Below are 15970 nucleotides of genomic sequence, written 5' to 3'. Positions count from 1 at the left end.
GCTGCCAATCAGAACCTAAAGCAGCTCATTTTAGAAAGCGAATAAACCAAAGACCACTATAGGATAAATACAGATTATTTTTAAACTATGACTCATGTAAAGCTGCACTAGTATAGCCCAACAATAATAATAAATATCAAGAAATAGTATGTCTCCTTTAATGTTAACAGTTTTATTCAACATGTTTGGAGAAATGCTTTTGTCTAATGGCAAGGTTGGTTGTTGCAGATTAAATATAATATTTTAAAAAATATACATATAGAACAGAATAGAACAGAATGCCTTTATTGTCACTATACAGTTGTCAGTGCCAACATGTTTATAGATGTAACCATTATTAATAGGAAAAACACAATATTCTTATCACATATAATGCATAAAGGCTATTTAAGAAATAGTGCTAATAATTTTTTAATGCATTCACTTTTAACAACACCAACAGTTTAATTGACTTTTGCATTTAATAGTTGGACCTTGTGTTAGCTCAGCACTACTTTTACCTAAGCAGAGGATCTGAATGCTTCTTTCACTACTGGTCCACACTTTAATACTTTCATATGACACAGGTGCCCCTTAAACAAGTCTGACCTTTACCAGCTTCGTAACTGCACCTGTAATGCGTCTCTGTGGGGCCAGAGTGCTTTATGTAGTAACATCGTGCCACCACAAGAGGGTGATCACACCACGCACCAGGAAAACAGGCTCTCTCTTCCACATTTCAACACTCACACTCACACAATCCACTTTGTAAAACACGCAACTGTTTTCCACGTTATTCAATAAAAGCAGATTTAAGTGAATTTTTGGATGAGCAACATCCACTGGTCTTGTTTGCTCGCTCTGAAACAGACTTGCCCTGACTACCAAAGGGGAAATTTACCCCCCACAAAAAACAATAAAGCTTTGCAATAAATGAGAGCTGACAAGAGAACGTTACCTCCACTTCCGTCTCCATGGAAACTTGCCTCGCTGGTCATTCTGAGGATATGGATGATATAGACCGGGGAGCACACAGCTCTCCGCGTGCATCAATCCACTCAGCGTTTCAGTGTGGCTCTTCTGAAATGGCACATTACACCACCTGAATTCATTTCATTTACTTCACTGAGATGAAATTAAAGGCCTGTCCGCCCCTGACAAGGATGTGCTTTTGGATTCACTTTAAACCTTTTCCAGTGGAGAACAGTTGGGGAGGGAAAAAGAGGAAAGAAGTGACACGATAGGAAAAAGACTTTATTTAATCTGTGCTTCTAAACGTGAGATCTCATCAGACGTGAAGCCACGATATCCATGAAATGTTGTCGCTACCTTTGAGTCTCACTCTCTGTAACTGAGTAGTAAGATGCCCTCTAAAGATCCACAGAATGCACTTTTCTTTTCTCACCCCCCTCTTCTTCTTCGCTGTAGTTGCATAGCAACAGAGGAGCTGCTAGCTCCAGTTGTGTTGTGGTGGGAGCGTGCTGCACAGGGAGGCACTGGCTCAAGATTAAGCCGGTCTCTGCTTCAATTATGAATGGGCTTCCACTGCCACACGGCTCCAAAATGGCACCACTCAGATTGATAAGACAGCGAGGCACTCTTTGGTACACTTAACTCTTTTACTTCTTTCCCTTAGGGAGGGGGAGCAGGACTTTAATCAGAAGTATTGAACTTAAATGATTAGAGGAAGCAAATGAATAATTAACTGGTGGGAAAGGCTTGGTTATGATAAGACCCTTGTTGATGGGAATATGTGAGGTTAATGATTGGGGTCAGTCTTGAGAGCAAATTAGAGTCTCTAGTATCACAAAGGTAGCACTCTACTAGTAAGTGTGGGTTTGTGTGTGGTGCTGAGGAGGTGGATGACAAAGGCTGACATCCTTTACTACATTTCGCTTGAAGTGCTGAGATGAAAACAGCTAATTGTTTAGTACTCGGATCAGCTTCCAGTAAATATGTTCTTAACAAAACTCAGAATGGTTGATTTACAGCGGTTTATGTGCGGTGGAGGTGGGTTGCAAATTGGCTTGCAGTGTGCAAAAGTCTTGAGACACTTAATTTCTAGATTATTTTATTTTGCTTCCAAGGAGCCAGATTTTCTCAAATTTTTAAGAGAAATTCAAGGTGGGCTCAAAGTGGGAAGTTTTCTTGTGCTTTTTCAGTAATTTCCAGTCCTTGTACCTGACCATTTTCACAGGAGCTGTTTAACACTGACCTATGCATCATTCAAGAATAATAAAAGGCACCCAAATGAAGAAATGAACCAGTGTTGCACCTAAAACGGATGCCTTAGCAAAGAACCTATTTTTAGTAGTATGTTAAGGTACTTTGCTACTGGCAGTCTGTTGCAAAAACATATAATTAATTAAAGTCTTACAAAAAATGCCCAAGATGGGCAAAGGTCTGTCGACAGACCAGGTCAGCACCTGGACTCTTCTACTACAAAGAAATCCAAAGAGTCCAGTGGCAGCGTGTTTACACCACTGCATCTGACGCATTGTGCTCGGTGATGTAATCTTTGGCTGGAGCCGCTCAGCCATGGAAACCCGTCCATGAAGCTCTCTGCTAATCTGAAGGACACGTGAAGTTTGGAAGTCTGTAGTGACTGACTCCGCTCTGCAGGTTTACGTGGCTACCACTTTATAGCTGAGTTGCATTCCCAATCACTTCCATTTTGTTATAACACCATTAATAGATGAATAGCTGACGGTGGTGCATTTAGTAGAGAGAACATTTTATTCATGACTGAACTTGTTGCACATCCTATCACAGCACCACGCTGGAGCTCACTGAGCAACTCATTCCTTCACATATGTTTGCAGAAGCAGTCTGCATGCATAGATGCTAACTTTTATACACACGTGACCACTGAAGTGATTGGAACACCGGAATTCGATGATGGTTTTTAGCAATAGCGCACTTTTCCAAAGTTTGGTGGCCCATAAATAAAGGTGGTCGTTCCAAATATTGACTTTTGAGCTCGTTAGAATTATGCAAAATCAGTTTTTTCCATGTATGTTTGCACATAAATTGCTGCACCTATTTCACATTGCTTTATCGAAATATAAAGAAATTAGGGTTGCCTGATACTTTATGTCCCACAGTACTGTGTGAGATTTGCCCACTGGATGAGTAACAGTGGTGCCACTTCAGCTGACGTCCATATCTCCGACTGTAACTATGCTTTTGTCTTTTATGATATAATCTGAAGAACAACAGCCAAGCATAGCTTCTGCAACTCGTATTTTTTTTTTATTATTGCAACCAACTGGAAGACAATACATCACATAAACATCATTGTAGTTTCTCAGAAAATGGAAAACAAAATAAAACAACATTTATATATTTTTGCCACGGTATTGGACAACGTTGATATTTACATGTAGTGATGAAATAGGTCTTGAAATCATTCTTTGGCAATATGATTTGCACAATAAGGAGAAAACCGAACATTTACTGAAAAAGAAAAAAACAAAGAAGAAGGAAAACAAGAAAACAACACCTGGGTGTACCCTGCATCACATCGCACAGATCAATAACAGTTTTGCATTTTGACATCTCTAACCTATGGCTTTCCAATATTCAGCTCAGACAGTCACGGAAAAAAGAAAATAACGGCAGTATTATAGATAAGTCTGTCAGAAACAAAAAGAAACAGGAAAATTTAAAAGGCGCGTAAAAACGTCAACAAATAATAAAAAAATAATAATAATGGCAACTATTCTTCTAGGAGCTTTTTGTGGTACGTTTGGCAGGTTTGAAAGAAAACACTTTGCTGTTCGGGGGCTTTTCAGGCAGTGAAGTGGATGCACTTTGCTTTAATACGTCCAGGTACAGTTCATGTGTTTTACCAGGACTCAGAGGTGAACAGATCTTTCCTGCGTGTCACAGAGTGAGCCAGAGGCAGAAACCCCCCAAAAAACAAACGTGCGCTGCTAAAGCGACACGTCCTACCCCCTCGACATGCCTCTTGCCAACTCAACGCGGTTACTAGTCACCACAGCGGCGGATTGGTACATCGAATACAGCAGAGTGCTTGACCCGGGAGCACTCAGACACACATCAGACGACAGACAGATGGCACACAACGACAACACTAACAGTGTCTCCTTTACCCCCCCCCACCCTTTTTTTTTCTTTTTTCTCTTTATGGGTACCACACAAAATGCAAAGCCAGTGATGCATGCTACAGGTGGCGAAAGACTGCCGGTGGATGGGGGCATGCATTTGTTTTCCTCCCGCTTGGCTCGCTGACGATCGTTCAACGTCTCTTCAGCTCAAACAAACCCCCACCCCACCTCTCCCCCGTCTGGCTCTGCTGCTACAGCCAAAGCCCAGCCTACGTTTTCACCTAAAAAGCGGCTTTATTTTATACGCAGACGAGGGTCGGATAATACTTGTGCGCGCATTCCCGTTTTAGCCATGATGCACCTGGGGTTAAAAATACTGTCTGTAAATCAGAGAAAAGAAACGTCCCCTTCCCCATGTCGTCTTTTTTTTCTTTTCTTGGAGATATGAGGGCATCTACAAGGTCTCCCGCGCCCCTTTCAAACATTTACACCGAACAATGCCGATGGAGAGGAAGGACACGCGTACGTTTACACACTGAAGTAAAAGTAAAAACAATACTGTTATAAATAAAGACAGGTTCTGTCGTGACAACAGAGGTACTGAGGGCAGGCAGGCAGGCACGATGTTAAAGGGTGTGTGTTCCTGGGCACACAAACGCACACACTCCACAGACGTGTTCTGGGATAACACCGGGGTTTAACATTGAACACCTAAAACAATTCAATTAAATCAAAAAAAAGAAAAGAAATCACTGTACAGGCAGAAGAAGTCGTAAGCCCACCCCCCCAAGAGGTGTTTCAGCTGGCCTACGTTATAAGCCTGAACCCGAAGCCCAGAGGTGGCGTCCTTTGGGCCTCTAATTGCAGAGTGATCTCCCACGTTTCCTCCCTGAAGACGTGTCTTTGAAAGCCCGCTCAGAAAAAGAAGAAGAAATAAAAAAAGAAAAGAAAAATCTCCAATATAATCACGGGTATAAGAATTGGCGGCAAAACTTTTTTTTTCTTTCCTCTAGGATCAAGGTTTATATGAAAATAAGTCATGCTTCATGCTAAATACATCGTTTATCTTACATGATCTTTGAATAAAAAAGATTTGCTTTTTATCTTATTTACAAGCACCCATGCAATATAACTGAGAAAGTCCTGCAGGTCAAATTGCTTCAATTAAGAAAAAGGAAAAAAATAAAATATTTTCTAACCTTTTTACAGAGTTGCCCGCACAGGGGCAAATTGCTTATATCTTTATGAGGGTAGAGTGAGGGTAAACAGACACAAACAGAAACCTAAACCCACAGTTCATGTATATAGTTCTTTGTCAAATGAAGAGGAGGAGTGGTGGCAGCTACTGGCAGCTATGAAATCTATACCAGGTGTCTACGTCGTCTAATGGAGAGAAGTACGAGGGGGTGGAGGTTTTACATTATGCAACAACAACAACAAAATGAAGGAGATATTGCCTCAGACCCGGCACACTATCCGTCTCTATGGTGATAAAACATGACATTTTTTTGTTTTTTTTTTATTTTAATATATTTATTCTTAAATACTATGAGTGCTCTTGAAATAAACCATGTCTTTACCCATGATGCTTTTTATTATAAGTGGCGTAAAATAAGTGCATGAATATATATCACATTGGGTTTTACATTTATTTCCACACTTAAGGTCACTCGCTCTCTTAGCTCTACTACGCCATCTTTGAACTTTTTTTGTGTTTGTTTTTTTCTCGTCAGCTGTCGTATCGGCTACATGAAGCAACCTGGTCGCTTATCTTTGGCACAGTCTCACATTTGTGCTCGTGGATGTAGGAGAGTGACGCCGGCGGGCGGGCGGGCGACCCGAGTCCGGGCGAGCGCCGCCGCCGGCTATCACTGCAAGATTGCTACAGATTCACATAGAAACAAACAGGTAAGACAAACAGCCATCGTCAGCTCCCGCCCTCCCCCTCCCGGCAACGTGACTCGGTTTTGTCGCGCTCGTCCAAATTAGTGACAAAACGTGCTTTTGTTTTTTTCCTTTTTTTATGGCTTTCATCCCCTTTTTAAACAACAAAAAACCAACAAAGACATATGAGAAATACCCATCGATGTTTAGTGTTGCTGAACATGTAGGAAAACATAGATTTTTGATATTGCCACAAATAAGTAGGATTCACCTAATGCCCTGCAGATAGATAGAGGGAGATGACAAGTGTCCGTTGAGACTAATGCTGTAGTAATGTTACCTGTTGACCTAGTTGTGTGTGTGTGTGTAAATCTGTGTGTGTGTGCTTGGAGCTATAAGCCGTCTGTGTGTGTCGATGCTTTGTTCTATGTGTGTGTGTCTTAGTTTCTCAGGGCCTCTTTCTGCTCCTTCTGGCCCTTGGCGGTGCGGTTTGTGATGTTGTTGAGGCAGGCTCTAACCCCCGCCAGGTGGAGCAGCGATCCCGCCGCCTCTTTCATCTCCTCGTCGTCGCTCTCCGGCGGCTTCTCCACCGTGGCCGCGCGCCGCTTCTTCAGCGGCAGCGTGTCACTAATGCCTCTCGCTCGGCTTTTGGTCCAGGGCAAACTGCTCCCAGCCGGAGTCCCGGCTCCCCCCAAACTACGTCTCTGTCCGCGCGGGGGCTGCTGGGAAATGTAGGTAGTGGTGGTGGCGGCAGTGGTGACGTGAGAGTCCAGCGGGATCTCCCGGGGCTCGGGTTTGACGTCCGATTGGATTTCCACGGCGATGATGTCGTCGTCGTCCACGGGGGAGGAAGGGGAGGTGACCTGGGAGGAGCTCAGCCTGCTGGGGGATTTGGCGGTGCTGTAAGTGTGGTCGTCCTGGAGGTCCTCGCCGCAGGGCGGAGGAGAGTAGCGGGATGGGCTGTCCTGTCCTCGGCTTAGATAATCGCCCAGGGATGATCTGTATGGATCGAGGACACAGAGAATAACGTTACTCCTGCTGTCACGCTGCCAGGTGGGCTGCCTGCCTCGACCTGCTTCACTCCACTGACGCTGAGCTTCTCTGCTTCACTAGGAAAAAGTTCAGCTTCTAATCTATCAGCCACAAATAGCTCCCTCGGGCCTCACACGCATATTTCTCAGGTCAGATAAAAGCCCGGATTTCACAAAGACTCAGCCTTCCTTTTCAGAAACGAGCTGCCTCATTTTCAGATCGCCACCTTTGCGCCCCCCCCACCCCAGTGACACAGTGCATTTTTAGCAGCACCCATCGTCTCGAAGGTTGCTCAGCACATAAAGAACCTCGATCTCTAACGTCAGAGCGCCTGACGGTGACGATTCTGCGGCGAGGCCGTTTAACGTTCGTGCTCGTTACACTGCGACGCGCGTTTTGCTCTATTAGTCAGGAGACGCTTTTCGCTGTAAAGCGTCAAAGGACGGCGTGGGGTGGGGGGTAATCCTGACAACCCATAAATCAAAAAGTAGCTTCAGCAGCGTGCCCTGTCCCCCCGGACATCCCCCCCCCCTCAGAATGAGAGCGTGAGCATATTAATATCTCATAAGAAAAACATGCACTCCCTTACAGCGATCAAATATTCACTGCAAACCTTTAGTGAGCCTTTCGGGTATGTTTAATTCATTATGCAGTGCAGGCCATCATACTCTCGTGCTCCTGTGATGGATGTGCATGTCCATGCATGCTCCCAATGTTCTTTGAATCACGAGGCCTCTCCCTCTAATAAACCTGTTTGTGCGTCTGCGAGAGACCGTTATATAAACACACCTGGATGAAACGTCGTGCACGGCGGCAAGCGTGTGAACGCCTCTGACTTTCCAGCACAATAAAGATGTAATTATGTAAACTATCAGTGGAAAATTTGGGAGCTCCCCGAGCTTTGTGCCACTGCATGTAGGTGTAGGCGTGTCTGTGCAGCCCCCCCTGGTGTTAATCATACGTTTGAAGGCAGCAGGAGCAAAGTTTACCCACCTTATGGCCGAGGTTCTGCTCCCCACAGGGCTTACAGGTAAGGGTCTGATAACAGGGAAGAGGGCCTGGCTCCTGACACGGGCGCCATTTTGGATCACACCTCGAGGAACTGAAAGAGAGCAGATGGAACATCAGTTACACGCAAGACACGAATCGGTTTCAGTGACGAGCAGAGGGATAAAAAAAACGCAACAGAAGAAGCTCCTGAAAAAACAAAAACCTCTCAGATCCGACCTCCACAAGACCCGAGCAGCTCGATGAGCATCCACTGTCCATTCGAGGAGGCCAACGGGGCAATATTGATGAGCGAGGCAAGGTTAAATTGAGCAGGAAAGCGTCATAAATGAGTTAAGGCCGCTGCAAATCATTCAATTACCAACGACCGCTGGGCACGGCCAAATCCAGCCCACCTGATACAGCAGCCGCTGGAACTCAAAGGGGGAAACCGCAGATCTGAAAATCTGAAAGGCACGTCTGTTTCGAACCCAAGTGTTAAAATAACCAAGTAAATCTATTTTTTGAGGGAGAAAAATGGGACAAATTCACATCTTTTTACGTTACTAATTTATCTGCTGATCTTTTTTATTGGTTCGTCTCAAATGTCAGAAAACAACATTTTCCAAAGCGGGTTAGTATTTTGAAATTAAAGCTGCAGATAAAAATGATTCAGTGTCTATTTTATGAAACAGTCATTAAATTGCACTTTTTTTCCTCATTTCATCTGAACCTCCAGTGCAGAAGCCTGAACAGGTCTCTCTTGTAAGACTTTGTGTATAAATAAAGGTTAAATAAAGACATTCAATGATTTTTTTTAACCTTCAATCTTTATTCAGTGAAGAAAGTCTTTTACTGATTAATGGCTGTGTGGCAAATACACTCAGTGGTTATCTAGGCAACAAGACTTCATTTCTTTGTGTCAGACATGAATATAATAGTTATCATGACTTTTTCAAGTAACTTTTAACTACTTGATCACATGACAAATGGCCTGTAAGACTTCCATCATTAGCATTAAACTTGAAGGTGAACTAGTAGCTCAACAGATCAGTGTTAACGCGACAGTAAGAAGCTCAAATAACCCTCAGCAGACCTGCGACGTCCGACTGCGTTGGGCAGTGAGCTGTTGTTGTGGAAGAAGTTTGTCTTCCAACAGTCGTCCATCTGGTCTAGCCAAGAAAAGCCTTGGTCAGGGAGGAGGAAGTGTAGCCAGTGGTCACGCAAACCAATTTTCAAAGAAACTAAAGAACCCACCAGAAGGACAACTCTGCGGCACTCTGCCTAAGTGCCATTTTACTCCGCTGAAAAAACAGGCATATGGCAAGCCCACCTGGAGTTTACCAAACGATACTTTCTGCAGACTAATGAGACAAAGATTGAATTCTCATGTCTGGAAAGCAAAGCTTTTCGACTGGCAAAAGACAGGTGCTGCTAATCGCCTCGCTAATGTGGTCACCACATTGAAGCATGATGTGACTGGTGCAGAATACAGAGAGGTCACTGGAGAAAGAAACCCACACGACTGGGCTCAGACACAGACAACATCCTGAAACACACAGCTGTGGAAATGCACTGGCTTCCAAACAACTTGGGCCTAAAAATCTGTAGTGACAGACGAAGGTTACGGCTTACAAACCTGAGCCAATCTAACAGCAGGCAGAAAAACGTCCAACCTTTCACCTTATTGTTATTTTAATATTGTGTGTGTGCAGCTAATGTATGGAAATTAGCTTAGTTGCTCCTTTTTGCCGAGAGTTACGTAAGAAGATTGATATTATTCTCGCGATTGTACGGTAAATGTAGAGCTGCAGCGCAGTGTTGCCAACTTAGCGACTTTGTCGCTATATTTAGCGAGTTTTCAGACCTCCCAGCGACTTTTTTTCGCTAAAAAAAGACGTGAAAGCGCATATCGCTTGTACTCTCAACAAGCAGCGGGTGGTGTAACGCAGTCAGTTCTTCTTTTACTGTTATGCTGTTTTGTGGATCAGGTTTAAAACTACTTATAAACACACACACACACACAGTAACTCCACCAGAGTGCCTATTTCGGGTCACTTTTGCCGGTCAAAGCCCGGGTAAAGGAGCAGGGTTGGAATTGTGACATTACAAAAAACAATAATTGCTAAAAGAAATTTAATTTGTAGTTCTAAATAAATTCTAAATGCATTTAGGACGTTTTTTGCTCACTTTATGTCTCGTCCACGATGTTATTTCTCTCTCCAGCAGCGTAGGTTACAATTACATTAGCATGACCAATTATGCAAATTAGGTGATGACGTCATTTAGCGACTTCTAGCGACTTTTAGGACAACCAATAGCGATTTTCCTTACTGAGGAGTTGGCAACACTGCTGCAGCGCTAGCTAGCTAGCTTAAATTAGCTCAGTTTAGCATAAGATAGAAACACTTAAACAACAAAAAATATGATATATATTCATTTATTTTTGATTTCCTAAAAGTTGCCGTCTGGTGGCAGACAGTTTATATTAACTTTAAAGAGAACCACCCTGACTGTTAGCTTTTCTTTCCTCTATTCACGCTACACCAAGCTAACTGGCTGCTAGCTGTAGCTTCATATTTAAAATACAGACAGTTGATAACATTTAAGAAGCTTCAGTCTTTCAAATAAAGTCACTTTCATGTGTGTAGAACAAGCGTTTATGCAAAGTGTTTTCCAGCTGCCCTAAAAATTATATACAAAACTATAAAGAATGAAAACGCCGAGCTAACCACAAATCATGAAGAATAGATAAAAAAGCAAATATAACCAAAGTAATCACTGAAAGAATAAATGTAAATACAGCACTGGGTTAAAAATACTCAGGAGGTAGAGCAGCTACTAGTCAGAAGGTTGGTGGTTCAGTCCATGGCTGCTCCAGTCTGCATGCCAAATATCCTCAGGCAAGTTACTAACCCCAAGTTTCCCTCCGATGCATCCATCAGTGTGCGAGTATGTGTTACGGTTAAATCACTTAAGGATAAAAAATAGTGCTTGGGTGATTGAAGCATGTTGTATAACGCGCTCTGAGTGATCAGCTAGTGTAGAAACATGCTATATAAGAACCAGCTGATCATAATAATAAAGAAAAAAGAAAAGTGATTAAAAGTGCTGTTTAAAAACAGATAAAAACATCTTCCCCAACAAATCACGCAGTGACTCAGGTCTGTGAACTTTCGACATATGGTTTTAATTTGTAATTATAAAAGAGATTGTAAACTAAGGGTAGAAAAAGTAAACTTTTACAGCTAACCTGCAATCAAGATGCTGGAGAAATAATGTAAAAAAAAGAGAAGCTTTTTAGTATTCAGGGTGTTTAAGTATATACTGGAAGTTTTTCTAGTTTACAACAATGCCTCAGCTAGAAAAACATTTCAGATTTAAGACAAACATTAAGAAGTTCCACATGATCATTTGTTTCTTAAGCCATTTCAGATTTTCCACTGAAGCCAAAGTCTTGTCTCTGGTTTCCTACTCAGACTGGACTGTGGCAGACCAGAAGGAAGATCCAAACAGGTTTTAAGCTTTAATTGTAATTTATGTGAATCTATATATAGTTTCTACACAGATTATACACTTTGAAGAGAAGAGAAAAGAAGAGCGTACATCTGATCCGAAAGCTCTCATTATTCAAGGCTTGCTGCTCACCACAGTCATCCCAGTTCACTGGAACAGCTGTCATTTTCATCTCTGGGGTCAGTTTGTGTTTCGCAAACGATGACCTGCTGTTTGCTTTTGTCTGCCGCAGAAACGTTTGTTAAGGTGTGACTGTGAACGCCGTTTATCAAGCCATCAATATACTGCAGCTGAAGCATTTTTGGGAGGCGGGGGGTTAAATCTCAGCCCATACAGTAAATTTATGATCGATGTTATGAGCAGAAATTTAATTTGCCTCGAGAACCACGAGCTCATTAAAACATACAAGTCCCCCCCCCATGTGGGAAGCAATCTTGTATATTTGGTTCATGTTGCCACACACACGAGCACTCGTGCATTATGATTTTGTCATTGTAAGTGTGCGTCTGCTGCCTCTCTCTGGCCGCCTGTGTCCACAGTAATCTTATTGACTCCTGTTAGCGCGGCTCTGCCCCTGATATCTGCAGCTCTGCTCTCCATAACCTTATAAGTAAGTCCCTGCACAGAGTCTCTTTTGTAATCTTGATCACTCGCTGCATGGATGTGTGCGTGTGGGCAGTGGTCTCCCCGGGTTGACACGCACCCACCCTTTCTCCTCCCCACCTCTCGTTCCAGTCAGGCTTTGGGTTACCATAGCAACGGTTCCCTTTCCACATGCCACAGAGTGGTAGATCATGCATCAGCAGGGATCTACCACTCTGGGAAAGCAGGGCGGAGAAGCCGTTTCTTCATACGCACCCTAAACTTTTCACGACGTTATCGAGCAGACGCGTACGTTCGGTGGACGGTAAACAATCTTTAATGCGTCAGCTCTCGAATAGCTTGTCCGTGTGTGCCGATGTGAGAGCAGAGCAGGCGGCTCCGTTTGAAACCTCATCACAAACGGCTGGTTGCTGTGTGTCAGCCTGCTTTAAACTTGCCTCGATAACAGACTGTGCATAAAAGATGAACAGAGTCACTGGCCTTGTGTCACGGATAAATACAACAAAATAAAACGATACGACCGAGACATAAACTGCTATTTTGTAAATAATAAACATGAATTCACTGTGTAATTGTGTAACTTTATTAGCAGCGTCCTCCTGAAATGCGCCAACAACATTGAGAGTAACATCCTCCTCTCTGCCCCTTAATGCTCTCTGGTTGCTATGGTAACGTGTGAATATTTCTTTCAAAATAAGACACAACTACAACATGGGAAAGACCTGGGGAAACAGAGTTAACGATAAAAACCCTGAAAACCATAAATTTCACACCCGAGCCTCAACTCTCGCGGCCCGGAACCAAACGACTCATGGACCGGTACCGGTCCGTGGCCCGGGGGTTTGGGACCGCTGACCTAGATGGCAGGTTTGGCTAGTAAGCTGCCTCCATAAACAACAAACAAACACTGATATCTGCTAATTAGTTTTAAGTAACACACGAACAAAGTAGAACTGAAAGTTCTTAGTCTGGTGGTTACACTGTGACTCATTATTTGCTAATTATCGCCGAAAAGGCACAAACACAGCAAATTCAGTGGCCTGGATTAGCTGAGGTGACACCTGGTGCAAACTTTAAGCTTAAATAAGAATTAAATTGCATGTTATAAAAAACAACATAAGCATAAATGTGATATACAAACCAAAACAGCTGTTTCTATCAGACTGTAAATTGGGACATTTTAACATGGAGATCCAAGGGGACTGACATGTTATTGGGAGTGAGCCTCAAGTGGCCATGTGCGGAACTGCATCTGCTTTATCTTTCATCACTGGCTAATGCAGCTGAGCCCAAACCAGTCGGCGACGTCCAGATTCAGTCTTGTCTAGATTTCATGAGTGAAAACAGTGAGAGAGAGAAATGTTTGACATGAGCTCTCACACCTCAGCAACAGCAGCTTATCCTAGATGCAGACATCTGCACACATACATATAACCTCTACTATAGGTGCAAGCTTCTCTTACATATGTGACCTCTACATTCACCTCCTCGCTCTGCTGACTGTTTGCATTTCTTTCTTCCATCCTCACTTGTTGATTTTTTCCCCCTCTGTGCATCGATCTGTCATTCTATGTATAGTGGTGACTCATATCTCCAACCGAGCACGCACGCCGACGCCGCAGGTAAAAAACCTGGGACATATGCTGTGGAGATGAGGTGACAAACTAAGCTGAGAAAGACCAGGCAGCACTCCCAAAGCCCGTCCCCGCTCGCTGAGATCGAGCATTACATTTTACAAGCTTGGAGAACGGCAGAGGGAAAAAAAGCTCTGTGTGGTTGGAAGCAGAAAACAAGAGAAAGAAATGTATGAACAGACAAGAAAAGGTGTCTGTCTGCATTTCTATCTCTTTTTTCCTGGAGAGAAAATATCCTCTAGTCTGTCTTTTTCCGATGTCTGGTCAGCTGCTCTGCCTTTTCTGTCTGCTTCCTACGTCTTCGCCCGCCGCCTGTCTCCCTGCCTGCCTGTTTTCCAGGACGAGCGAGAGCCCTCGGCCTCCCTCCCCTCTCATGTGCCGTAAACGCATTCAACCTCCTCTGCTCTCCTGTTAAATGAGTTCCACATGGCCCTGCAGGCTGCAGTCTGCACGCGGCCAGCAGAGGCACCAAAAACACACAAACACTCGCTGAATTCACACACACGCGGAGTGCAAAGGGTCAAAGGTTACTCCCAGCAGACTTTGAGAATGCAACCGTTTGAACGTGGCCTCTCGCTCAGTCAAAACGTCTCCCACCCCCGCCTCCCGCCTCTCCCCCGTCTGAGGGCAGGATGCATACTAATGGTGTCTGACTGACTGGCTGACTGACGGACTGGATTGCTGGTGGGCTGAAGTTGCTGGCAGTTTAACTGGATGTCTAACTGGCTTGTCTATCTGACGCTACAGCCGAGTGTTTAAGTGGTTGGCTGACTGACATCTGCTATAACTTGCAGGGGTGGGAGATTAAAATAAATAAAAGCAACACTCGATTACTCGGACTTGAAAAAAAAAGCCCTTTAAACACAACTACAAACAGGCGTTATCAGGCTGAAATCTAATCAGCACCTGTGATTTTCAAATGTTTCCTTTACGCCTATTTTGATCTTCAATATGCGCAACGATAGGCTTCTTAGAACTCTTTTAGTCTCGTTTTAGCTTTGAGGGATATTACATCAATTTTATACTTGAAGCAGAGTTTACTTGACATGAGGAGCTCTTCTCATGCTGAGAATGCTGTTGTAAAATATCTTCTGTGGCTCTGGAGAGAGAGAGCACTTCAAAGCATGAGAAAGTAACCCTGATTATGTCATCGGCGTTCTCTCGGTTTAGGGCAAAAGACCACACATTTTAGAACGGACATGTGCTAGAAAACACGGGAACAGGCCTGTAAGAGAACTGCATGTACCAGGCAGGGAGGGTCTGACGTTATTCAAGTATTATTGTTTATTATTGATCTCTGGCTCTCTTCACACTCCCTGAGCCTGGTTCTGTTGGAGGTTTCTTCCTGTTAAAAGGGGGCTTTTCGTCCCCCTTGTTGCCAAGTTCTTGCTCACAGCGACTCATCTGATTGTTGGTGTTTTCTCTGTATCATTGGAGGGTCTTTACCATATAATGTAAATCGATTTGAGGCGACAGGTGCTATATAAATAAATAACACTAAATTGAATGAACTATTGTAAGCTGCATACATTATTGAGGATTTTGAATCCTGTGCCTTAATTCCTGTTTCATGAAGTCTTTCATTATTTTGTCTGCACCTCATATGAGGCGTAATGAAAAAGTTCAGCAAACCTGTCACAAATAAAAGCTTTTTTTGGCCAGTTCAACAAACTGTTGCTCAACATCAGTGATTTTGCCAACTTTCTCAGCAGGAAGTTCATATTTGAGTTTGACACAGAGGAGCAGATCCAGTAGTACTGAGCACAGGACTGGAGATGGTCTGAAGGGCAGGATGGCCACTTTTGAACCAAAGTTGCTGAACGTTTTAGAGTTTTTAAATTGCACCTACACGGCGCTGGAAGACGTATTTAGACTTGAGTAAAAGCGTCAACGCTGCAGTGCAAAAAGACCCGACAAGATAGGTGGAACCTTTCTTTTACTGAAGTATCTGGTTTGAATAAGTACACATGCATACATAATCATCACGGTCTAGTTTTTACTCGGCTCCATATATTTTATATTACGTGCATTTCTAGATTTTTCTTCCACATCAAACATAAATATTGATAATAATAAAGTTTTGCAAACTGATGGCAGAGCAGAGAGATGATTGATTTTATATGTATTATAACATCAGTTCAGCTGAGCTCTACCAGCTTCAGCATTATATGAATGTGTGATTCCTCGGCCATTACCTCATATATATATCTCTATATCTATATCTATATCTCTATATCTATATATATATCTATATATCTATATAGA

General features: G+C 43.2%; 1 protein-coding gene across 1 annotated transcript in view; it reads right to left on the bottom strand.

Annotated features, from left to right (window-relative positions):
• Positions 1-3209: 3209 nt before the first annotated feature.
• ches1 (checkpoint suppressor 1) overlaps positions 3210-15970 on the bottom strand; it is a 71241-nt gene continuing 58480 nt past the window's right edge. The window contains exons 5-6 of the mRNA XM_085132160.1: positions 7959-8067; positions 3210-6932 (exon numbers count right to left, since the gene is read on the bottom strand). Coding sequence (XP_084988286.1) covers positions 6374-6932; positions 7959-8067 — 668 coding nt within the window. The 3' untranslated portion in view covers positions 3210-6373. The remainder of the gene's footprint in view (positions 6933-7958; positions 8068-15970) is intronic.

This window comes from Neolamprologus multifasciatus, chromosome 15 (assembly GCF_963576455.1).
Source record: "Neolamprologus multifasciatus chromosome 15, fNeoMul1.2, whole genome shotgun sequence".
Classification (NCBI taxonomy): domain Eukaryota; kingdom Metazoa; phylum Chordata; class Actinopteri; order Cichliformes; family Cichlidae; genus Neolamprologus; species Neolamprologus multifasciatus.
The sequence above is the reverse complement of the archived record's forward strand: the minus strand, read 5'-3'. Positions and strand labels throughout refer to the sequence as shown.